Raw genomic sequence first — 25,349 nt, 5'->3', positions numbered from 1 at the left:
ATGTAAACACGGTCAATTTTTTGAAATTGACTTATTACTAGGGGTTTCAAAATTGACTTATGTAACATGGATAATTGTACTTGTTTAGAAAATAAGGGAAATTATAAGAAATACACCTTTATTTTTGCCTAATTAGAAAAAAAATCCTCAACTTTTATAAACATTATCCATACCTTTTTTTTTTTTGTCGTTTTTTTTACCAAAATAGCCTTCACATTAATTGTATTATTGTGAAACCCTAGCATTACAGTATTTAAAGTACCATAATGACTACCCCATTTTATAGATAACTCGAAGTATTTTTAATGCCAAAACTAAGGAAAATTACCATGATAACTCGAAGTATTTTTAATGCCAAAATTGAGGAAAAAAGGTATGGATGAAGTTTATGAAAATTTAAGGATTTTTTTTTCTAATTTGTCAAAAATTAAGATATATTTATGATAATTTCCCAAAAAATAAATATGGGCAATTTTTCATATTTTGAAAATAAAAAATAAAAAAATATTTTTTGAAGACATTTCAAAATTGACAAATGTAAACATATATAATTTTTTATTTTATACAAAATTAATTGTTTTATTTTCAAAATAAAATATTCTCCATTAAAGAATGGTGCTTTTAACAAATAAACATCCGCATTCTAAAAATGGAACGTGTCCAAAAAAGACACGCTATTAGACACTCAGTAGGGGTAGTTGTATCTGTTTCAAGTACTGACACACATGTCACGCTATAAGACAATCAGTAGGGGTGGTTGTATCCGTTTCAAGAAGTACTGTATTTGTTTCAAGAAGTACTAACCCACATGTCGGTTTCACTAATATCGATATAGGTACTTTGATTACTTATTTTTTTTTTTTTTATGCAAAGTCAATCATAAAAAGAAAATAGTGTGACTGGCATATTTATTAGGAAAAAGTATAAAAAAAGACCATTTACTTTTGTATAAAAAAGATCATTTACTTTTGGTACAAAGAAGTCACAATAACTTTTGTCATGTTAGATTTCAAATCGGGTCGTTGTAAGAGTGTCATTGATTAGACTAAAAGTTCAAAAAAAGATTATCAAACTTTGTGACACAAGCCAAACTATCCAATTTGACATCTAATGGCTAAGAGTAATTGTGACCTCTTTGTACCAAAGATAAAGAGTCTCAGAATATACAATCCCTATTTCTTTTTCTTTTGATACAATGATGATCTCTTCAACTAACTCTCACTCTCTCTCTCTCTCTTAATATGTATTTTCTCTTGAAACAATAATCCACAAAACCCTCTCGCCCCAACTTAATTTCCAAGTGATATAGGCAACATTTGTACATTTGTTTTGATACAACAATCTCTGCAACTCTCTCTCTCTCTCTCTCTCTCTCTCACTCTCACGCACACAAACACAGTAACAAAGAAAATTATCAAGGTGAATAATAGTCCTTTTGCTTTACTCTGATCATGCCGCAGTACACATAATTATCGATAAATAATCAACAAAACAAAGAAAGCAAATCACATGCTGCTCTACAAAAATAAATAAATAAATAAGCTCACCATGGAATTTCTTGACCATCCCAAGCAAAGAATTTCCCATTATCACTAGTTTTCACACCATCAATGATACTGAGAAGCTTTTGGACAGAGTACTCCTTGGTGAAAAGCTTAGCAGGAGACACATTGCGCTGGAATGGCCTTGATAAGTCTGTGTCCACAGTACCGGGGTGAAGCAAAATGCAAACAATCGGCTCCTTCCTCCTTGCAAATTCCACTGATATTGTCTTTGTCACTGCATGCAAGTCAAAAATCAGTCTATGATGCTGAATTTTAACAATGGAGAGAGGGAGAGAGAGAGAGAGTTATTTGCAATTAACTCTAATGACATGTGCTCCTCAAAGTACTTAAAACATTTATTTATGCTTGCTGCCTACAGCCCATAATGCAAAATATCTTCAACCACGGCTCCTTGTGTAATTTGTCAGTGGTAATACGAAAATTTTGAGAAAATATAATCGGTATTTGTCACTGTTTTTGAACTCGCCCGAGTCCACTCAGGCTCAGGCGAGTAACTCAGCCTCAGCCAAGTGGTGAGGTGAGTTGGTTGCCCAACTGGGCCTCCAAAACCTATAGACGTAATTACAAAAAACCAACATTTGCAATTTCACACATGTTTGTGTAAACTGGGTATGAAAGAGCATTCACTAACCATTGTACTTTCACTAAACATTGTACCCTTTGGGATTAAATTTTGGAAGGTTTACTACTTGATCCTCTAGAGAATTTCAATTCACACGTGAAGTGAGCAATGGGAAAAAGAGAAAAAAAAGTGAGCAATGGGAAAAAGAGAAAAAAAAAAACTAAGTCCATACACTGATTAAGTGCTGCCTTTGAAGATCGATAAGAATGCCATCCGCCTAAACCATTGTCACCAATAGAACCCACTCTTGCACTCAAATTTGCTACAACTGCAAATTCCCGATCAGTTACATGGCCTCCTCCTGCTTTCAGAAGTGGCCACATATGCTGCCCAGATTAATGTAGAAGTTAGAGATGGTGTACTAAGAGGATTATTTTGATGAATCAAAACTACTGTATTTCCTTCTCTACAACTATTTAACAACTGCATTTTACATACTCCAAAGATAATAGTATTGCAAACTTATGTAGATTATTGGCAATAGCTATGTGAATCTAATCTAATATGTAAAGAGAATCATCTCATGCCACAAGCAATACTCCTCAAAGAGCCAACATATGAAATCTTCAGGCACAAAATAATTTCAAAAGCAGGAGAGCAATTTTGGTTCTTGAAATGACACTGACAATTGATAACACAAAAATGAATGCATCAAATGAGCATTTGTGAGCAAGAAACAAATGAACATCTATTTGTCCCATGCGGTTTTGGAGGGGTGTGCTTGTGGAGATTAAGCAAAGCTAATGGAATGATCTAAAAACACTAGGGTTGTCTTGGAACTGATCTCCTTTGCCACTATTCCATAACAAAGAATAAAAAGAAAAAATTGCCAGTGCAGAAGTATAAAACCTGTGGCCCATCAAAGAGATATGAAATGTATACAATGAGCCATTAACATGCTATATTTTCAAAAATTGCATTTTAAAATCAAGCCTGGGAATTTGAAGATCACACTAATACAACAATGTCAATTCCAAGGCACGTGCCGTGATAACTGAGCAAAACTGTTACAAAGGAAAACAATGAAGTTCAATGCATAAGACTTTATATTGATCTGAAAACAAGATATAAGTGTATTGATTTTATTGTTACATACCTTAATTACTAAAATGGGACCGATTGCATTAACCTCGTAAGATAAAAGCAAGGAGGACTTCTGCACTTTACTCAGTGTAGTTTCTGTGTTTGGAATTTCAACACCATTAGCTGTCTGTCCAAAGAAATGAAATCAAACCAAATAAACTTCTACAAGCAATGTGACCTTTGACTTCATCAAAAAGTGGGCTGTAAGCCTTTGTAACTGCTCAGACATTCGTGTAATGCAATGTAATGACTTATGGCTATTTATATCTCTTTTTTGCTTTATAATTAGTTATGGTCAATCAATATTATTGAGAACATAAACGTTAATTGGATATCAGGAATAAACAATCTACACAACATACGTACAACTCTACAAGTATAGATTCTGCAAGCACTTTTATGACTCAGCATCTTCTTCAGAGCCACAAGCTAATATCTTCCATTCCACCATTTTAAGTATACTCTAAATCTTTTATTTTATATTTTGAGGATAATTATAATAACTCTCAATATCAGCCAAAAGGAAGTCCAAATATAATAACTTATACAAAGATATTTAAGAAGGGATTTTTAATTTTTTTTGTTTGCGTATCCACTCAGACCAAGTATTTTAACTTCTGTTAATGACGAGGATTGTTAAACATATTCTTAATTTATTCATGGCAGTACTTTTGTGGTACACTATTTTCTTCATTTTATCTCATAACATTTTACTTTAATATTTCATAGTGTTAAGTCAATGAGTACCATCAAAGCAAATCACATAACCTCTCTTGCTATGTAACCATATTTTCTTCCACTTACAAGGCCTCATGTAAGGGTGGCAATGGCCTAGGCCTTGGCCCGGGGCGTGTCCCACCCAGGCCTGGCTCTAGCCCTTTTAGAGACTGACTGGGCCAAAAACAAATGAAGAAAAAAAAAAAGAAAAAACAAGAAAAAAGAAGGGTTGGGCAGCCTGGCCCTCACGCCACAGTTTGTGGCCCAGGCCCTACATTTTAGGGCAGGGCAGGGGTGAACGGTCCGGGCTGGGCTGATTGGCCCATTGCCAGCCCTGGCCTCATGGCTGTGAATATTGTTACAGAGTACAGAATTTGACAAGAAGAAGCACCTTGTATAATTGATTCTACTCACAAAACCTAAAGCAGATCCATGTATTTACATATTGAGCTCTGATCCTGCTAGTCTAATATTCATAGAGGACAAAATTTGACAACAAGAAGCACCTTGTATAATTGATTGTACTCACAAAACCTAAAGCATATCCATTTATTTACATATTGAGCTGTGATCCTGCTAGTCTAGATCTACAGTAACATTCTAGAAAAAAGGAAAGTCGCATTATGATCCAAAGAAGGCACATATACTATAGTCCATTGAATAATGGCATACTTTGCCCATGCAAACAGAATACACATTTGCATAACTTATTTATACCTGACATACTATTTATATACTTCATGGAATGGTCAAACCTGGATGCAAAACATCGGGTATGGACAGAATTCCAGATGCGTTAATCAAAAGATGCAAGACCCCATATTTTTCCTTGACAGTGCGAGAAGTTTCCTGCAATGAAACATCAAATAAGAGTGCGTATATTGGCATTTATTTGCATATCAATACAGCACAGTATTGATGCATAAACAGCAAATGGATAACTGACTATCTTTGAACATTTTATGAAACATTAAGATTGGAAATTTGGATGTGCAACAACAAAAGCATTAAAATAGCCCAGACTTTGGTGAGATTTATTTGCATGCATAACAAGGAAATTTAACTAAGCAATACAAAGGAATAAAATCTCCCAACCCAAAAACCGTACTTCGCACTTCCAAAAGAAAAAAGAAATAAAAGTAACTAGCATAAAACTCCATGCATGAAAGCTTTGGAAATGAACACTTTCCTCCAACATTAGCTTGTTTCTCTTTATTTCTTTAGTTCCAAAGAAAGGTTTTCAGGATGTAGATCTTAGAATCCAAAACTTACCTCAATGGTGCTTTCTGATGTCAAATCCAATTGCAGTATGCTAAGGCGCTCTGGATGCTTGTTTTTCATATTTATAAGACCCGTTGCTGCAGCAGGTTTCCGACAAGTAGCAATGACATGGCCATTTTCATTCCTCTCCAGTAGTTGCCTAACCTGAGAAGAAGCTAAGGAAATTGTCAGAATCTATTGAAAAGAAAGGAAGCATAGAGAATCAATCAACTTCCTGTTATGTTTCATAAAAAAGATTCACTACCATAAGCAATGAGCTTAAATTTTCCATTTCCTCTGGAGAACTTTGATTCAAAACTCAATGTTTCATGACATCTGCATATGAACCCCCGTGTACTTGTTTGAAGGGTGTATTCCTAAAAAGGAAACATGGTTTGTGACCATTGACAATAGAATACTACAGAAATAAAGAGATGCTGACTGAAGAAGCCTGCTAGAAACCATATGCAATACCATGAAATCCACTTCATGCATAAATAGAATTACTAATTTCCATTAGTTTTAAAAATGGTGATAGCGAATAGCTAATACTGTGTCACTATCTCTTTCAATAGAAATAAAGTTTTACCAACATAATTACTAGTAAAAAACAAGATTAACAACATAATATAAATCGATATGAGTTTTTCATGCCCATTCCAAAGGTGTACAATGATTTCAATTTTGTAATGATATGGACCAGATACCAAGTATTCAGATGAGACATGTAGACGTGGAAAAAAATCGAAAGAGAGGTCATAGGAGTAGCAGATTGTAAATAAAAAGAAAGGAATCTGTTGTCACTCGCTCTCGCTCTCTGGAAGGGGAATTTGCATCCACTAGAATCTTTAAGGAAATGATGGAAAGCGATGGTGCGGATACAGATAACAAATACAGAACTGCAATTTTGTTATAACATGCTAGCTAGTTAGCTGTGAGGAAGAGGACTAAGGCAACTGCAGATTGATGTCAATTTTCAAGGTTACTTTCCCCTGGAAGATTGAAATCCTGACAAGTTGGCCTGAACCTTCAACAAGTTTCTCAATTTATTGGAGTTCAGTCTTTAGTTTCATAAAACATGCATAAACCAAATGAAATAGAGAGGAAGCAATTCATTATTTTCTTTGCCATTAGCTCAATCAAAATAAGACTAACACTGATAAAACACTCAATCCTATTTCAAAATCCCAATGATAGCAAAAAATCATTATCCAAAAATAGGAAAGACTTTTCACCATTGAGACCCATTTAAAGGATTATTTATGAAAATGATGGGAAATTGAGAAGTTCACAACTGAGTTTCTGATATCCGAGTTTACGAATGTCTCTTAACAAATCAGTCGATCTGTTAAGCCCTAGAAACTGTGGATTCATACAACTAAATTCAATATGAATTATCTAATACCACACATAGACTAGTTTCATTTAAATTTAGTTCATCATCTTTTTTGGACTCAAATTTGGTTTCGCTAAAATTTTGAAATCATTGCATCAGTTAAATCAACCATAGGAATTCTAAAATACTCTAGAGAACATTCAAGTTTATGTGTTGCATGGATTTCAGTTCACTGCAAATAATCAAAACTCCCCCCGGCCCCCCCGTCCCCTTTTTTTAAAAAACTGAATGTCCTCTCAAGCTATTGATTCAAGAGAATTGAACTAATTTAAACACCAATTGACTAACATATGCATGTTGCGCTTCATGGGCACGGTTACCATAGGTTTGATACCAAATGTTGGACTTCATGGCCCTTGGTATCATATCTTTAATACCACTTGATGCGAGCAACACAACTACTCATCCAGATATGATACTAGTGTTTAGGAACTTGCCTTGGGCCAGTACTCGGCCCTGGCCCGAGGCAATTAACTAGGGCGAGTCCCATGGACTTGCCCGAGTACGTATAGGGAAAAAAGCCCTAGGAAAAAAAAGGTAGTAAAAGTTAAATAAACCAAAAACAACCTTTAAAAGTCCAAATAAGCTTAAAAAATATATAGAAAAAATAGCTAAATTATTTATAGTTGGGGGCATCTCAAAAAATCTAAAAAATGAAACTATCAAAAAAGGGATTATGGCAAAAAAAGAAAACCCTCAATCTTGTCAGAAACATCCAAATTATATACATACAACTCCGGATGACTCGGCTGAGTCCAAGTGGACTAGGTTGAGTCCTGTAACACTGTATTGATACCAAATGTCACATTTAACCAGAGGCTTACCCTGTCACAAAATATTGTGGCATTCCTCAAATCATGCTCAGGATGCACTTGTATCATTCCCAAGCCATGCTTTCTTACTAGTGCATTCACATGTTCACTCTAATACCACTTGTTGTAAGCCTTGCTTTGCTACCAACTACATGGTAGAGATCAATGCTCCGTATGTCCCTAAAGGGATCCAGAAGCTAGCCCTTCTTGATCCATGCAATAGCTCTAAAGCCGATTGTCATAGTTTCCATGTATCATCATCATCTAAGCCTTCTCCCAAGTATTTAGGTTTGGCTACACCCATTTTGCTTTATCAAAGGCCATACCTTTAGTCAGACTATAGATCATTATATCTCTTCTCAATACTCCATCCATATCCTTTTGGGCCATCCCCTTGCCCTTTTAGAGCATTCCACTTGCACCAAATCACCCCTCCTAACCGGTATTGTTCTAGGTCTATGTTGTACATGACCAGACCACCTAAATCTACTTTCCTTCAACTTATCGCCTATTGGAGCCACCCCTAAGTTCCCTAGGATGTATTTATTCCAAATTTTGTCCTTTCTTATCTCTCCACTCATCCATATCAACATTTCATCTCAGCTATACTCATTTTATGGAAATGTTGTTTCTTGACCGCCCTATATACTATTCCATAAAGCATGGCTGGTCATATAGCCGTCCTATAGAATTGCTCCTTCAGTTTCATTGAGATGCGACGATCATATAAGACTCCAAAAGTACATCTCCATTTCGTCCACCCAGCTATAATTCTATGCGTGACATCTTCCTAAATCTCTTTATTCTCGAGGATTATCGACTCAAGATATCAAAAATAATTTCTTTTAGGTACTTATTGGCCATCAATCTTAACTAATTCCTTGTTTTTACTTCTTTTTATTGCTAAACATGCATCCCATATATTCTATCTTAGTTCGGCTAATTTTAAAACCTTTTGATTCTAGAGCATCCCTCCAAAGTTCTAACTTTGCATCAAGGTCGTCTCTAGTTTCATCAATAAAAACTATGTCATCCGCAAACACTGTGATACTAAATTAAACAATAGGTAGACTGGCCCACACTCTATATCGACACTTGTGTTCAAAAGTAGTGTGAACGACCATTGACTCTGGATGTGTGTGAATCATACGTTCGACGGTCACGCACCAATCAGGTAAAGCTTCACTAAGGGATGCAGGCTCTATTATATGACACTTTGATTGGCGATAATTAATTGTAAACAAGTTATCTCCCTAAATATGTGATCGATATTGCAAGCCCAGGAATGAAATAGGGGTATTGTAAAATCATAATAGAGGAGACAAATATTTTGGTCAAAGGCTTAAGGACCGTTTTTTCTCTTTAGAGAACAAAGGGGTTTTGACCAATGGGCTTACGACCCCTCTCTCTCTTTAAAGAGAGAGAGAAGAGTGAAGACATGATACTTTGATTTACACCAAAAAAAAAAGAAGCAAAGGTTAGCGTAAAGCCAGGGCTTTACAATAAACAATAAAGCCGTACATCAAAAATTGAAGTTCTAGTGCCAAAAAACCGTCAAGACGTCGACAATTATGGATCTAAAAAATAGATTTCAAGCTCCAAAAACGTTCTACTTTGTAACATATAATTTGGCCTATATTATCAGTGTCCACAGATCCACTAGATTTGCACAATTTTTGGAGCTTCAAATCTCATAATCAAGGGGGAAAATAGATTTTCATGCCATTATAGGGGTTTTGGGCTTGAAATTGCATCTTTGATGAGTGTAGCTTCACTTTTTTATTGCAAAGCCTTGGCCTTATGCACTGCATGAAGAAAAAGATAAAAAATTATTTGTTCTCCCTTGAAGGTGTTGTAATTTGTACAATTTACATGGGGTTTCACCCTTTTTATATACAAGCAAGAGGGGCCCACCTCTTGTAGTTCTTTGATGTGGATAAATCCCACGACACTAGAAGACAAAACAAAATCAAACCCAACACAACAAAAAATAAAACAAACTATTGTTACAATCAGGGTTTGAAAACTCGGCGAGTCGAACCAGACTCGCTTGGTTCGACTCGGGAATCGGCAGACCCCGTGTCGGTTCCACTACAATACCGAGAATCGCCCATGTCTAGAGAGAACCGGGCGATTCCCAATAGTGAATCGCCGAGTCACTATTGAGACTCGTCCAAGAACACGGGCTGCACAGTGTTCTTCACAATTTTCATGGTTTTTTGTCATTTTCTTATCATTTTTCAGCTTTATAATCGAATCTTGCAGGCTTTATTTAAATTTTTCAGCCATTTCAGTCAATAAAAGGTAGTAAAAATCACCGATTTGATCAAAAAAATTTGGATATGTGAAGAACCCTAAAAAGGTTTTAGGGTTCCGTCATTTCTTTGATTTCAAGCAAAAGAGGGCATCATTTTTTGTAAACTCTGAGGGTTATTGATCGTAAGAGTGTTGTTCAGAAGTTTTTGTTCATAATTTGTCAGTATTTTGGACGAATACATATCAAATTTGAATTTGAAGCCACGGGTGCATGAAAAACAGGTAAGAACTGCGTTTTTTTTTTTTTTTCCTCCATTCTATCAAATTCACTGAATATTTTACAAATAATATGTTAAATTTATAGCCTTTTGATTCGTTATAGTGTTGTTTATCATCACATGTATTCAATTTGATTTTATTTATTCAATTTGATTTTATTTATTCAATTTGAGTTTTGAGAAAAAAAGACCGATGTCTGTGAAGAAAAAATGGACTGCGTTTTTTTTTTTCGCCATTCTATCAATTTCACTCAATATTTTACAAATAATGTGTTAAATTTATAGGGTTTTGATTCGTTATAGTGCTTTTCATCATCACATGTATTCAATTTGATTTTATTTATTCAATTTGAGCTTGATTTTTGAGAAAAAAAGACTGATGTCTGTGAAGAAAAAATAGACTGTGGTTTTTTTTTTTTTTTTCCGTCATTCTATCAATTTTACTCAATATTTTGTAAATAATGTGTTAAATTTATAGGGTTTTGATTCGTTATAGCGTTGTTTATCATCACATGTATTCAATTTGATCTGATTTATTCAATTTGAGCTTGATTTTTGAGATTGAATGACTGATGTCTATGAAGAACTGCGTTTTTTTTTTTTTAACCTCAATTCAATCGATTTTATTTAATATTTTGATAATAATGGGTTAATATTATAGGGCTTTGATTCCTTATAGTGTTGTTTATCAAAACATGTATTCAATTTGATGTAATTTATTCGATTTGAGGCGGATTTTTGAGTTGGAATGACTGATGTTAGGTGGGTTGTGAAGAATTGTGTTGTTTTTTTTTTTTTAATTCATGATCAATTTTTTTGAAAAATCGTGATTTTTCGAAAAATTGTGACCAGTTTTTTATTATCATGAGGAATTAAACAATATTTTTAATTTTTATTGTTCAATTTTTAGTTCAAAAAATTGCATGTTGATAGATTATTCATGCAAAAAAATACATGTTATTATATTTTTAATGCAAAACTGTATTTTTTAATTTGTTGTTAATGCAAAAAAATACATTAACAAATACATGCTGTTAAACTGTATTATATTTTTAATGCAGTTTTGCATTAAAAATGTTTTTTTAATTTTTTAAATTTTAAATGCAAAAAGTGCATGTTGTTAAATTGTATTATCATGAGAAATTAAAGTGAATATCATTGTAAAAAAATCGTGGCATGTATGATAATTATATTATCTTGCATATTTTAATTTTATTATTAAATTTTTAATGCAAAAAATGTATGTTCTTGATAATTGAGTTGTAGCCATGTTCGGAGCTTGCATTTTTTATTATATTATCTTGCATATTTATAATTGAGATGTACGACTATTTGTGATCATTTCAATTGAGTTGGGATTGTGCTCACTATATCACTGTAAATTTTATTTGTGGCATTGTGAATGACTATATCGTTGTAAATGTTTTTTGTGTCAAATACACGTGTAGTGGCATTATGGATGACTATATTATTGTAAGTTTTTTCTTGATTCTAAGTGTGACTTATATAAACTTTTTTTTATCTGTAATGTTGTATAAATTTTTTTTTTTTCTCAGTAGGAACTAATTCATGTTTGTCGAAATGAAGATTTGTGACAAGTCCATATGTATTGGCATTGTGAATTACTAGACCATTGACAATATATTTTTTATTGATACTATACCAATGTAAATTTTTTGTTCTATATGTAGTGGCTGATATAAGGCTATTTTTATCTATAATGTTGCATAAATAAATTATTTTTCCCAGTAGAAACTAAAATATTTTTGTCAATAGAAATATTTTGCATTAACAACAAATATAACTTCATGAACTACCCCTACATATTATCACTACACATGGTGATTATATTTCATGTTGAACTGTCGAGTTAATTTGTAACCTTTTACATATTAAAACAGTTGAACCATGACAAGATCTGCGGAAGACCCTGCATGGCAACATGGGGTCAGACTTGATCCCAACAAAAAAGACAAAATTATTTGTAATTACTGCCAAAGAGTGATAAGTAGTGGGGTACATAGGTGCAAGCAACACTTGGCAGGGGTTAAGGGATATGTTTTTACGTGCAATAGTGTCTCTAATAATGTAAGAAATCAGATGACAGTATTTCTCAAGGCTACCAAAGGTAAAAAAATTGTAAAGCACAGGATGGATGAGGAGATAGCTAGTTTATATACGTCATCAAGCGAGAATGATCCAGAAGAGCAATATAATAATGACTTGGAGATGGCCATAAGAATAAGTTTACAGAAAACATACCAGAGGGAACGCGGGTTTAGAATGCCTGGTGGTTATGACATGGGCATGCATGATGGGCCTAGCTCAGACATTAATGGCGGGCCCAGCCAGAGCATGTATGACGGGCCCAGCTCAAATATGTATGGAGGGGTTGGTGGCAATATGTATCAAGAGGAATTAGACGTTGAAGAAATTATTTTTAGCTTATCTAGGAGTGTCAGTATTGCAGGTCCTGGTCATATAGACCCATTTCTCTCAAAGCCTAAGTCAGAATAGATGACCCTCAAAGGCATAGTGAAAGGTACGAGATACATGTTGGGCAGATATATTGGTAAATGGTTCTACGATAAAGGGATCCCCTTTGATGCAGCCAATAGCCCATATTTTCTACCTATGGTCAACGCAATCCAGAGAGCCGGGCCCAGGATAAAACCCCCCACGACATATGAGCTCAGTGGGTCAATATTGGATGAAGAGGTGGAGGAAGTTAGAAAGTGGATTAAAGAATATAAACAGAGTTGGCCAAGAATAAGCATTACTCTTATGAGTGATGGTTGGTTGAATAAAGTTAGCAAAAAAGAGTTTTTAAACTTCTTGACCTATTCCCCAAAAGGTACAGCTTTTTTGTCTAGCAAAGATGTATCAGGGACAAAGAAGGATGCAAACTTCTACGTACGACTATATGAGCATATAGTGGAGGAGGTGGGAGATAAGCATGTAGTCCAGTTTATTACGGACAATGCGCGTGCATGTGTTTCTGCGGGCAGCAAGTTGATGGATAAGAGGAAGCATCTAGTATAGACCCCGTGTGCTGCACAAAACATCGATCTTATGTTAGAGGCAGGGTTTGAAAACTCGTCGAGTCGAGCCGGACTCACTTGGTTCAACTCCGGAATCGTCTGCTATCGAGCCGGTTCCACGAAAAAGCTGAGAATCGCCCGTGTCCAGAGAGAACCGGGCGATTCACAATAGTGAATGGCTAGTCGCACCGAAAAAACCTGGGCATTCTAGTAATTTTGGGTTTACACGTGACCGCCTCACTGGAGCGACACGTGGCACCAAAAAGCCTCCAACATATCTACACGTGGTCACTCACCTCACATGTCTGCCCCCACATGAAATATGATATTGCATTGAATTTATAGATAACAAAGCAACGCTCATCCTTCGATGTGGGATAATTCCTACAAAAAATCATTAAAGCAAGACAATTGAATATATATTATTATAGAAGCTAATAAAATCACATTAGGCGACGTGGCCGTGTTGGTTGAGAACTTCGATTTTTCGGTGGACGTCTAGAGTTCGAACCTCAGCACGCGACCTCGTTTGTTTTTGTTGTCAAAAAAATCGTTTATTTTTGTTGTAAAAAAAATAAACAAAGGCAAAAAATATTGTTGTAAAAACATATAAAAAATAAAGAATAAAAGGCTTTTCAAGATAAAGATAAAAAAGATAATACAACATTTTTTTATTTTTCTTGTAAAAAAAATGCAAGATCATATAACAAATATTTCTTGCAAAAAATATAAAACAAAAGGCATAAAAAAATAAACTGTTCTTTGGCAACATCATTTTTTTATTTTTCTTGTAAAAAAAAAAAAAAGTAATACAACAAGCCAAAAAAAATGTAGTACAATGTTTTCTTCTTTTGTAAAAAAAAAAGAAGATAATCAACAAGTATCATATTTTTCTTGTAAAAATAAATAAAAGATAACACAATAGTATTTCTTGTCAAAAAAAATAAAAGGTATTTCTTAATACAACCTAGGAATAAATGGTCTAATCATATTTTTTTATTTTTATAACATGATGGTCTTTAACATAAATTTAATAATATTAATTTAAAGATAGGATTCATACAATGAGGCTATTTGAAATCTCTCTCTTTCTACTAACAATCTCTTCCACTAATTTATTCTAGAAACCTAAAAAATTAAAGAAAATTGGTACGCATTCTAATAATTTCTACATTGATAACCAAATCTTTTATTTTATTTATTAATTTTTGCATTATAAATCATGTAGTGTACTATTTTCTTATAGTTGTCAATAATACATTTTAAATTAGATGATATTATAAAATATTTTGGATTTGTTATTGTTTATATAATAAAATTATTATAAAATATTATTGGTATATAATATTATAATTAGTTAAGTTGTAAAAATTTGGGTTTTTTTAGCGGATTAGGGTTTTCCATCAATTCGAGATTTTAGTGGCCAATTTTTCATCGATTTAGTCAACTCTTTATTATTGTCCATATATGATTATATACTTAATCCATGATAATTCTATGATTTCTTTTGTGTGATGTTTAATGGTCAACATAAGTTCATATAGGGAAAGAACATCTCAATATTCATAAATTGATGAAAACAATGAAAGTTAATAATGTAGTACCCCCATTTCTTATTGGATTCCTAAAAAACAACATTTATAATGAATTTTAATAATTTTTTTGGATTTTTTTAAAGCTTAATCCGAGCGATTCGGCCCGATTCTCGATCCGAATCACCGATTAGCCTATCCGGATCAGTTTTTGGGATTCCCGATCGAGGTCACCGATCCGTTTTTTAAACCACTGGTTAGAGGAGATCGGTGAGATCAAAATTGTGAAGGAGACTCTACAGGAAGCGAGGTTGGTGTCAAGATTTATATATAACCACTCTAAAATTTTATTTTTGTTCAGAGGACAGTCTAAGAAAAAAGAGGTAATCATGCATGCCATAACCCGCTTTGCGACAGATTAACTGACTGTGGACTCTATTCGGGAATCTGAAGGTGCTATAAAGAGATTATTTACCAGTGAAGAGTGGTTAAATGACTGCCACTCGAAGTCCAGTACCGGGCTAAAGTGGACGACATAGTCTCAAATAGGAGGTTCTGGTCTTGATGTGCCAGTATCATACAAGTCACTACCCTTTTGGTCACGGTGGTAAGAATGGTGGATGCTGACAATATCGATAGGGCCAAATCAGCTATTGGGGAGAAGTGTAATTTTGCTAGTAAAGTGATCGAGATTATAGAAAAAAGGTGGAACACCAAATTTGGACATCCAATTCATTATGCAGGTAAATATATATTTATATCATTAGAATGTTTCATTCTAAATTATTTTTTTATGAAATTTTAAATGACATTTCTCTATCTATATATTTTCTAGGTTACTATTTCAACCCAAAATTTTTCTATTTGACACCTGAACATCCCCACAGGATTATGGAAGGGGGTCAGATACATTATTGCCAGGTTGGAGAGAAGCCATGGAAATCAAGTAGCAGCAATACAAGAGGTATTATTTAATATTTGGGTAAGAACTTGATTGAGTTATATTTGTGAGGAATACTGCACTAAAATGAAATATTTTGTTTTAGCTTGTTATGTATAGGGATTTATAGGATCCTTCGGAACTAGACTTGCCAGAAATTCTCGAACTAAGATGGATCCAAGTTATCCCCTACCAAATAATTTGTTCATTCATATATTTAATCTTATGAATTGTTCTTGCCCTTACAATGCTTTTTGCATTTTAATCCTGCTGAACGGTGGGAGACATATGGCAGTGATGCACCTCACCTAAAGAGGATAGCAATCAAGGTGCTCTCGCAGACATGTTCTGCTACTGGCTATGAGCTAAACTGGAGTACGTTTCAATGGTTGTACACTACTAGGAGGAATCGACTCGCTTAGGAAAAGCTTCATAAACTAGTCTACGTTCGTTACAACTTAAACCTCCGAGAGCGACAAATAAGAAAGAAGCTTGAAGACTATAGGCCGATAAACTTGGACACAATATTTGTCACAGATATAGTAAAACAATGGGTAGTAGAAAAAGAGGTGTCAGTGTTGCATAAGAGAGCGTTCCTTGAGGCTATCGATGAGGAAGATCTTGAAGAAGGTGATGAGCAGCATAAAAGAGGAAGCAGCCCGCCAACATATCCATAATTCGTCGGAGATGTTGGTGATATTGCAGCTAATGAGGGAGAGTGAGAAGGCGGTTTAAGGGAAAATGAAAGAGATGATGATTCTGAGGCCACCTAATCCCAGCCAAATTATTCACATATCGAGTCCCAACAACAAGAGGTTAGGGATGAGCACCATAGTGTAGGTGAGCATGAAGGATGGATAAACTTCGAGGATTTTGGATTAGGACCAAACCAAAACACTAACACTCAAGGATTTGGGTATAGTCAGGTGCCTACTAATTTGGATGATTCGTTTTTAGAACGAGTCAATGAATTGTCACGCAAATTCAATCAATGGCACCAGCGTGACCAAGATGAAGAACGACGTAGTCTGTGTATGATGATATACTTAATCCATGATAATTCTATGTTTATCCTTTTGTGTGATGTAAATTACATAGTAAATAGTAGTTCATACAAGGAAAGAACATATCAATATTCGCATATTCATGCAAAGAAATGAAAATTCTTAATGGAGTACCCACATTTCTTATTGAATTCCTAAAAAACAACATTTATAATGCATTTTTAATAATTTTTTTAATTTTTTTTTAAGGTTTAATCAGACCGATTCAGCTGATTCGTGATCTGGATCGCCGATTTGCCGATTTGGATGGGTTTTTGAGATGCCCGATCTGGGTCACCGATCCGCTTTTTAAATCACTATTCATTTTCCCTTATAGGCGTTGGGAAGATTATTCCTATATATAGATACATATACATCTTACATTCTTTAACAAAAGTTGAATTGCGTGCTTGTTATATTGCCCGATGTCAAGATGACCTTTGTGAGACAACCTGAGCTCGATTCTGGTGGGCACGTATTTTTGCATCTCCTTTTTTCTTAACTCTAAAAAAAATTATAAAAAAAAAGTCCAAGCCTAGAGTTTTTCAAAATGAATGCAACCTTCCCTCAAAGGAATCCAACCCCAGAAGTGATGGGGGATGCACGTATACTCTAGCCAAGGTACCACTTACTCATTTCTGACTTAAAATGGATGAAATAATATACATAACATATAAACATGGTGAACAATGTGCTCGGCCAAAACTTGCCTCCGAGTGACTTGGACTCGGCCAAGTCTCGAAGCACTACATAGAACTAATAAAACTAGGAAAAGTATACAATAACACACATATAAGGAGGTGACAATAACCTTCAGTAATTGGATGTGAAATTAGGTGGTTAAAGGTAAGCCATTGACTGGGTTCAAAGTCCCAAAGAAAAGTTTTCAAGTTTTGTAACTCTCTAAGCTACTAAATTTTACATATCACAACACGGGTGATTGTGACTTCTGTCGACCAAAAATAAATGGGTACAGTGCCCCGGTCCCTCTGGTGATATAACAGAGATCGGGAATGATCTCATCACTAACAATGCATACCTAATTGAATAAATGAATGAATAAAGTTAGAACAAAAGAATGGGTGAACCTGGAAACTCCAATGGTTTCAAAATCGTATTCATGAAGCTTGGTTGCAGTTTTGAATTGCACAAGTAACATTCAATAAGAAAAAACAAAATGTAATATCAAATATAAATAACATAAGAATCTGCAGATTAAAACTTACAAATTCAAGCCCGATTCCTCTTGATGCTCCTTGAACCATAGAAATCCCACCATTGAACTGAGAAGAAGTCGAATAAGCAGCTCTCTGGCTTAACCTTGATGCCCTAAAAGCAATTGGAAGACTGGCACTACAGCAAGCCACGAGGGAATGAAGAATCGAGCACATTTTCTGCCCTAATTTCTACTGATAAATACCATGAAAGAGAAATTGAGTATCTGGGTTTTAAGAGTTCTGTTGTATGCCCTAATTTCTGCTTAAAAAAAATGAAAAATTGCTGCCCAAAATTTAGGCTGAAAATACCATGAGTGAATGCAATATGGACCTTATTTACATTCCCTGATTTCCCTGAAAAAGATACAGGATGGTCCACACTCTTGTGCCTTGATTTCCACTGAAAAAACCATGAACAATTGCAGACAGAATTGGATTCAAGTTTGTGCCCTATTTTTCACTGAAAGAGTGAGGATAGGGTTCAATTTTGAAGCCCTAATTTTCACTGGAAAAGAGTTGAAGGCAGGTAAGGTAGTTAGTTATGGAAATGGTCAAGGAATCTGACATGCCCACTATAAATATGACAATGACTTTTAGTTTTTTTTTTTTTCCTTTTTGTTTGATTTTTTTTATTTACTGAGTAATTTTTTAGTATAGTTGCCATATTCCACATGCCAAAAGCATCCATAAAAATTTTATTTTGTAAAATTTGAAAATTTACATATAGCGATCTCTTTATAAGACGTGTTTAAAAACAATAGCACGTGTTGCATATTATGTATAGTTTCTAATTTTTTGTCTTTTTTTTTTTCTAGTCTCTCACTACTTACATCTATGTCCAAACTGGCGGTCATTGTTTACTGGTTGGATGCTTGGGCTTTGGAAGTCTGAACAAGTCCATTCGAAAACTCACAATTGAATGGTTCAAATACCTAATGTTCAAACTCGCTCGAGATAGGTAAAGTGAGGACTTTAAACAACCCATATCTGAACTTTTACCCTTGCGATTTTTTCTTGAAGTAGGATATGGGTTTGAACATGGTGGCCAATTCTATTTTCCTGTGGATACAAGAACAACCAAAATTTGGATCCTCTGTGTAATATAATCATTATTATCATCATCATATTTTAACTTTTTTCTAATTAATTGGGGCCGGCTACATGAATCCTAGTTCTCCATTCTGCTCTATAAATGACAATATCCTGAGTGAAGCCATAAGTCCCCCTATCTTTTCGGACTACTTCCAACCACATCATCTTCGGCCTATACCCCTTGCCCTTTTCAGTCTTTCCACTTGAACTAATTCATACATCTTAACAGGTGTTGTACTTGATCGGTACCATAAATGGCAATCCCACCTAAGTCTACCCTCTCTCATTTTATCGTCTATTAGTGTCACACCTAAATTCTCTCCAATAGATTCATTGTGAATTTTATCCATTCTTGTATTGCCACTTATCCATCTCAACATTCTCATTTCCGCAACACTCATCCTATGTGTATATTGTTTTTTGTCTGCCCAACATTTCACTCCATAGAGCAAAGCTGGTCTCATCGATGTCTTATAGAACTTGCCCTTCAGCTTCATCAGTATGCGGCGATCATAAAAAATTTCAGTTGCACATTTTCAATTTGCCCACCTAGCTTTAATTCTGTGTGCGATATTTTTCTCATTTTCTCCATTTTTCTGGATTATCAACTTAAGATATCGAAAGTGCGGTCTTTTTTGTACTTCATGGCTGTCAATTTTAACTAATTCATCGTCTCTACTCCTATTATTTTTAAATTTGAATTCTATAGATTTTGTTATAGTTTAATTAATTTTAAAACCTTTGAATTTTAGAGCATCCCTCCAAAATTCTAACTTTGTGTTGACATCGTTTCAGGTCTCATCAATCAAAACTATGTCATTTGCAAATAACATGCACTACGGCAGCTGATATTGTAGGTGCCTATTTAAGTCATCCATAACTAAGACAAAGAGGTACATGCTCAATGCTGGCCCTTGATGTAGACCTATTGTCACTAAAGCCTCATCCGGCTCTCCACTAATTGTTCGTATACTAATTATAGCTCCATCATACATATCTCTCACCAAGTCGATGTAGTGTCTAGAGACATCATTATTTTCCAACACTTGCCAAATCAAATATCGAGGTACACTATCATAAGCTTTCTCTATATCAATAAAGACCATGCGGAGGTCTTTTTCTTTCGCCCAAAACTTCTCGATTAAGTAGGAAAATAGGTTCAATTATTGACCTTCCTAGCATAAAACCAAATTGGTTTTCTGATACACTTGTGTCATACTTTAGTCATTGCTTAATGACTCTCTCCCAGAGCTTCATAGTATGACTCATAAGCTTGATCCCTCGATAGTTTGCACAATTATATATGTCTCATTTGTTTTTGTAAATAAGTACCACAATACTCTTTCTCAATTTGTCTGACATTTTCGTTGTTCTCAACACTTTGTTGAACAACTTTGTCAGCTAGTCAATGCCAATTTCCCTCATGTATTTCCAAACCTATCAAGATACCATCTGGTCCTAAAGCTTTTCCTATCTTCATCATTTTCAAAGCTTCTTTCACTACCAACATTCTAATCCTATGAATATATCTATGACCACCATTGTCACTTGTACCAACAGTCCCTTCTACCACTATGCTCCCATTTTGTTCGTCATTTAATAATTTTTTAAAATAGACACTTCACTTTTCGTTGACCTCTTTATCCTTCACCAATGCCCGTTGATCTTCACGCTTAATGCATTTAATATGGTTTAGATCCATACACTTTATATATAAAAAGCCAAAAACAATGTTATGCTCTTGTATTAGATCTCCCTTTAAAATTCTATCCTTATTGAGAAACTCCTATCAAAAAATTTAAATGAAGGGTACTTTGCAAAATAAAAAAAAAGGAACATAGGTGGATGAGTTATTCTTTGGCTCAAAATCCGTTAAAAAATTTGAACAAATTCATTGACATTATCTACGGACCCTTGTATAAATATATTATTATAAAGGAAAAAAATTATATGAGGTTGCAATCTTATTCGTAGAAGTAAAATTGTAGTAATCTATATCGTTCATTTTATTTGAATGGTGTAGATTTGATATTATCTTAGAAGACGTATCACTTTCTAGTATTATTTAAAAAAGACATATCAAATTACACCGTTCAACCAAAATAAACTGTGTAGAACATTACAAGTTGATTTCTACAAGGTTGCCATCATATATAAACCGGGTGCGGTTTGTATAGAGTCGATGCTCTGAACAATCAAAGTAAAGCGCACCTTCAAATAGTGTTGAGAAATGTGGTTTCAATACTTGGAATATATGTGATAGCCATAAAATATATTTTGATATTTAATTATTAAATTTGAAGCTTCAAAAATAGTGTAGATCGAGCAGATCTATGAAAACATGAAAATCTTGAAAATTGATGGTCCAAAAAAACGTTACAAGATGTACTATTTCCAAAGCTTGAAATCCATTTTTTTTCTGATTTCTATGCATCTTGATATCGAGATAATCAATTGAGTATAGTTGGGCATCAAAACAACCTTTTCTAGTGAAATTTTTGAGGTGGGTTCTAATTTGATTGTTTAGAGCCTTGGCTCTATATAAACTTTTTCCATATAAACCACACCCATATTATAAATGGCTCACATTTCTTTTATGATTTTTCGAAAAGGTGCAGTTGGCATACGGGCGTAAAGGAAAGGTGAACCTTCAAAATTTATCATGGTATATAATTTTGTTGTAAAATGTTCTTAGGATTATCCCAAAATCTATTTTTATATCTAATTATAAAATTTTAAATTTCAAAAATAGTTAAAACCAAGTATATCTATAATAATATGAAAATCTTGAAAATGGACGGTGTAGATAATATGTTGTAAAATGCACTATTTCTGAGACTTAAAATCTTTTTATTTTTTATAGTCATACATGTCGATGTTGAGATGATCAATCAAAGGGTTTTTCAACATTAAAACTACCTTTTCTGATGGATTTTTGAGGGGCATCCGTAGTTCTACATTATAAGGTAGCATCCTCATATAAACTTTTTCCTTTTCGAAATCATAGAAATTTTCGAGTGCCATTCCTGGGTTTGTCAACACGCAAAAAGTTTAATAAAATCAAAATAAAGAAATTAGTGTTGCCTGTAAAAATGACAATTAAAAAATACTCATATCGATGTTTGGCAAAAGAAAAATTGTTCTAAGGAATCTTTTTTCACTACACTGGTGCACAGAAATCGCAGTTATTGTATTAATTTTTATGAAAATATACAATAAGTGAGAACTATCTGATGCAATTGAAATCAGCCTAATATCAGCCATTGTCTTCAATAAAAATCTTCGCCATCTTCTAAACTGAAAAACTGACACCGTGTCCTCGTCAACTCAGTGTGCTCTAAAAAATAATAAAAAGTACTCCTGGTTTCTTATGCTGAACACAACATTTTTATCCTATTTATGCATCTCTACTTATTAACAGTGAGCAAATCTCCCCCCATTCTTGCCAAGCTTATAAACCATGCCATCCCTTTTGTATCCATAGTAGGCATTTAGCAAACACTTGTATTGGATCACCTCTCTCTCTCTCACACAAAGATCGGAAACAGGGAATTATACCACTATAACCAATAGAAAAATGCTCATTACGGTTTTCATGCATTACATTGCATTTTACCTTTGAAGTATCCTTCAATACATCTCAAATTTGAATGTAGAAACTAAGGTGGGAAGGCCAAATTGAGAGGGCCCTCACACATTCTTCAACAGGAGTAAAGCTCCACCAGTTCTTCCATAGATTCAGAATTCAAGCTGGGGTCTGCATTCTCTAACATCCACAAGAGATGATCAAATATAACAACCTCACAAGGGATAGAGATGTCACCAACATTGCTCTTTGACCTCTCAATCAAGGCATTGAGAAGAGGATGGCTCAGATGCTTCGATCTTATCATGTATCGCCTCCGAGAATTGCCCACGAGCACAGCCTCGCGATCCTCACTGTCCGTTGTCTCCTCCGAGATCTCGTTTCTGACAGACTTGGACCTAAGGCTGCTATAAGAGGAAGACCTCCCTAGTTTGGATAAGCTCTTGCATTTCCTCAAAATTAGGCTTATCTTCTTCATCCTTAACCATTCAAGAAGGCAATGGAGCCTTAGTGTAGGGGCCTATGGCTCTGATAGAGAAGGGAGGCCATGGGCAAAAAATCTAGCTTACAAGTCACAACAAGCCCTGATACAACTTAAATATTTATGGTGGTGGGTGACCTATCACAATTTGGGCTAGTCTTTTAGAGGGGGGACCACCTTATAACCAAACAAGAAGATTCAATAATCACATTTACCTAACAAAATTTGCAGTCCTCATAGATCTCTCTATACCTAAATCAAGTTGATGCATGCCTTGGTCCTATAGTGCACATGTTTTATGGTTTCATCCATGTAGATAGGTCACCTATACTTTCATTAAAAGAGCCAAGCAACAGGACCTTTAGATTGGGCCTGGATCCCATGCCTTACTAGGCTAAGTTATGCGACAAATTAGCCATCTGTTGAGGCTTGTCACCCAGTGAATCCCCTCCACATGTGTCCCCAAGGGTTTTTGAGAACCCCGATGTTGAATTATAGACCACCCATGTAGTATTGTCTACCCTTTTCAAAGCCTTTCCCCATCCCTCTATGGCCATATTCTATGTACAAACGTGTATTCCCTGTTCATGAACATTGGTTTGCCTGTCTTTTGTGTGTTTTTCTGTTGCCAAAAGATTATATACTCCTGAGGGAGCATATCCGAGATTCAGTTCCTTTGGTAATACCCTATTTACATGTATTTTTAAGACCTCAAATTTTGGGGATGGAGCTTTTTCAACTTAGTGAACAACCTCAAAAAAAAAAGAAATAAAAGAAAGAAAAAAAAAGAAAAAGAAATAAAAGATAAAGAATCATTCCCATATATGTGCAAGAAAAGAAAGGGTTAGGTTTGTATAAGTTGCCTTCCTTATCCTGTAGAACAAGGAGCATCTCTAAAATTTTTTAGGAGATATAGTTTTGGTGTCGGAAATCTTATGATGGCTTGAAAACGTATTCTATCCCTAATTATGGAATTTAAAATTTCAAAAATGGTACAGATCGGATAGATCTATAAATATAATATGTATTATTTTTCGAACTTGAAGTTCTTTTCTTTTTCTTCACGTCCAAACGTCTAGAGGTCGAGATGATCAATTAGAGGGTTCTCCAATGTCACAACAGTTTTTTCTAGGATTTTGAGGTGCATCTTACGTCAGCACTACAAGGTTGCAACCTTATATAAACTTTTCCAAAATGAAAAGGTCCTAAAAATAGACAATTAATTCGGTTGGATCTAAGTACTTGGGAAGTTAAAATACAATTTTCTCATTCTAAGCTCATCTGGTAATTGTAAAATGAATTTGAAAATTTCATACCGAGAAAAGCCGCCTAAGGAGGTTTTTAGCCTGATGGAGTTGATGTACACTGTGCTCCCACGGAAGCATGCTACAAGAGCTCCCACCGTGGTTTGATTTATGCTTTATTGGTCGGCTTGTTTTTGTATAAGTTCCTTTTATAAGTCAAAATCAATTTTATCAGTTTATCTTGTCCTTGCCTGAAGGTTCAAGCCTTTGGCTTCAAGTCCCAAATCCAATCTACAATATATCAAGAGATTTTAAAACAATACTCAATCATCGTAATCATTATCATCATCATTATTCAAGTCGTATCGCATTTATTTTAAAAAATACTCAATATATATTTAAAATTGTAAAGGTAACCACGAAATATACAAAATTTTGGAGCCTTCATGTGAAAATTACACGAGATCAGCTCCACCCCTAGGGATGAGAACTTACCTAGATTGGATTCGAAACTCGAATTTTGGACTCTATCGAGATCCGGGTATGGATCTGACGAGTCGGATCTGGATCTAATGTTTGGATCTAAATAGTAATTTGGATCGGATCCGGGTACAAGTAAATCCGATCATGATTTGACCTAGTTATTAAAATATTATATATTATTTTGTATAGGACGCGGTTAGCATGTGGCCAATGCGCATATGGTAGAAATGCGAGCTTGGAAGTAAATATATTTTTTAAATATAATTTGATCTTAATTTTTAGAAAATATATAATCTTTAACATGGAGATCATGAATATGAAAAAAAAAAAATGAAAACTGAAAATAATAATTATATTAAAAAAACATTTGGACCATTAGTTACAACTATTTTTAGATGGACCGCCTATTTGCATCAATCTTTAAGATGGATGCTTTATCCTTCTAGACTGCATATCGTAGAAATGCGGCCCAACCAGTACGAAACAATTGTTCTTTTGTATATATACATATATCTTATATAGTATTTTTGTTATATTCTTTTATAGATATAACATAATATATAAAAACAATTTTTTGGATCCGATAGGGTCCGGGTCCGGATCCTATGTATACTTGTTTTATTCGAATCCGGATCCCAATGGATCAGGACCCGATCCGACCCATTAACATCCCTACTTAGCCTGTGACTTTTTTTTTTTTT

General features: G+C 34.5%; 2 protein-coding genes across 2 annotated transcripts; both read right to left on the bottom strand.

Annotated features, from left to right (window-relative positions):
• Positions 1-1,411: 1,411 nt before the first annotated feature.
• LOC18443025 (NAD(P)-binding Rossmann-fold superfamily protein) lies at positions 1,412-18,269 on the bottom strand. The gene is made up of 6 exons (XM_011628274.3): positions 17,772-18,269; positions 5,260-5,412; positions 4,743-4,836; positions 3,284-3,366; positions 2,360-2,513; positions 1,412-1,779 (listed from the first exon to the last, which is right to left on the bottom strand). Exons 1-6 carry the CDS (start codon positions 17,934-17,936, stop codon positions 1,544-1,546), a joined length of 885 nt encoding a protein of 294 aa, XP_011626576.1. The 5' UTR covers positions 17,937-18,269; the 3' UTR covers positions 1,412-1,543.
• A 4,286-nt stretch (positions 18,270-22,555) lies between these two features.
• Positions 22,556-22,918, bottom strand: LOC18443024 (auxin-responsive protein SAUR76). The gene has a single exon (XM_006853229.4). It carries the CDS (start codon positions 22,916-22,918, stop codon positions 22,556-22,558), a length of 363 nt encoding a protein of 120 aa, XP_006853291.1.
• Between the last annotated feature and the right edge of the window lie 2,431 nt (positions 22,919-25,349).

The sequence above is a fragment of the Amborella trichopoda genome, chromosome 2 (genome assembly GCF_054954075.1).
Source record: "Amborella trichopoda isolate Santa Cruz 75 chromosome 2, AtrichopodaSantaCruz75HAP2 v2.0, whole genome shotgun sequence".
NCBI lineage: Eukaryota > Viridiplantae > Streptophyta > Magnoliopsida > Amborellales > Amborellaceae > Amborella > Amborella trichopoda.
This window is presented reverse-complemented; position numbering and strand designations above follow the sequence as displayed.

Bases quoted from the DNA above. Each gene is read 5' to 3' on its own strand.
- LOC18443025 (XM_011628274.3), bottom strand. From the start codon at position 17,936: ATGTGCTCGATTCTTCATTCCCTCGTGGCTTGCTGTAGTGCCAGTCTT. The intron at 5,413-17,771 runs GTAAGTTTTAAT...GCTTCTTCTCAG, and splicing joins GAGGAATCGGGCTTGAATTT to GTTAGGCAACTACTGGAGAG. The intron at 2,514-3,283 runs GTATGTAACAAT...TAATCTGGGCAG, and splicing joins GTCCCATTTTAGTAATTAAG to CATATGTGGCCACTTCTGAA.
- LOC18443024 (XM_006853229.4), bottom strand. From the start codon at position 22,918: ATGAAGAAGATAAGCCTAATTTTGAGGAAATGCAAGAGCTTATCCAAA.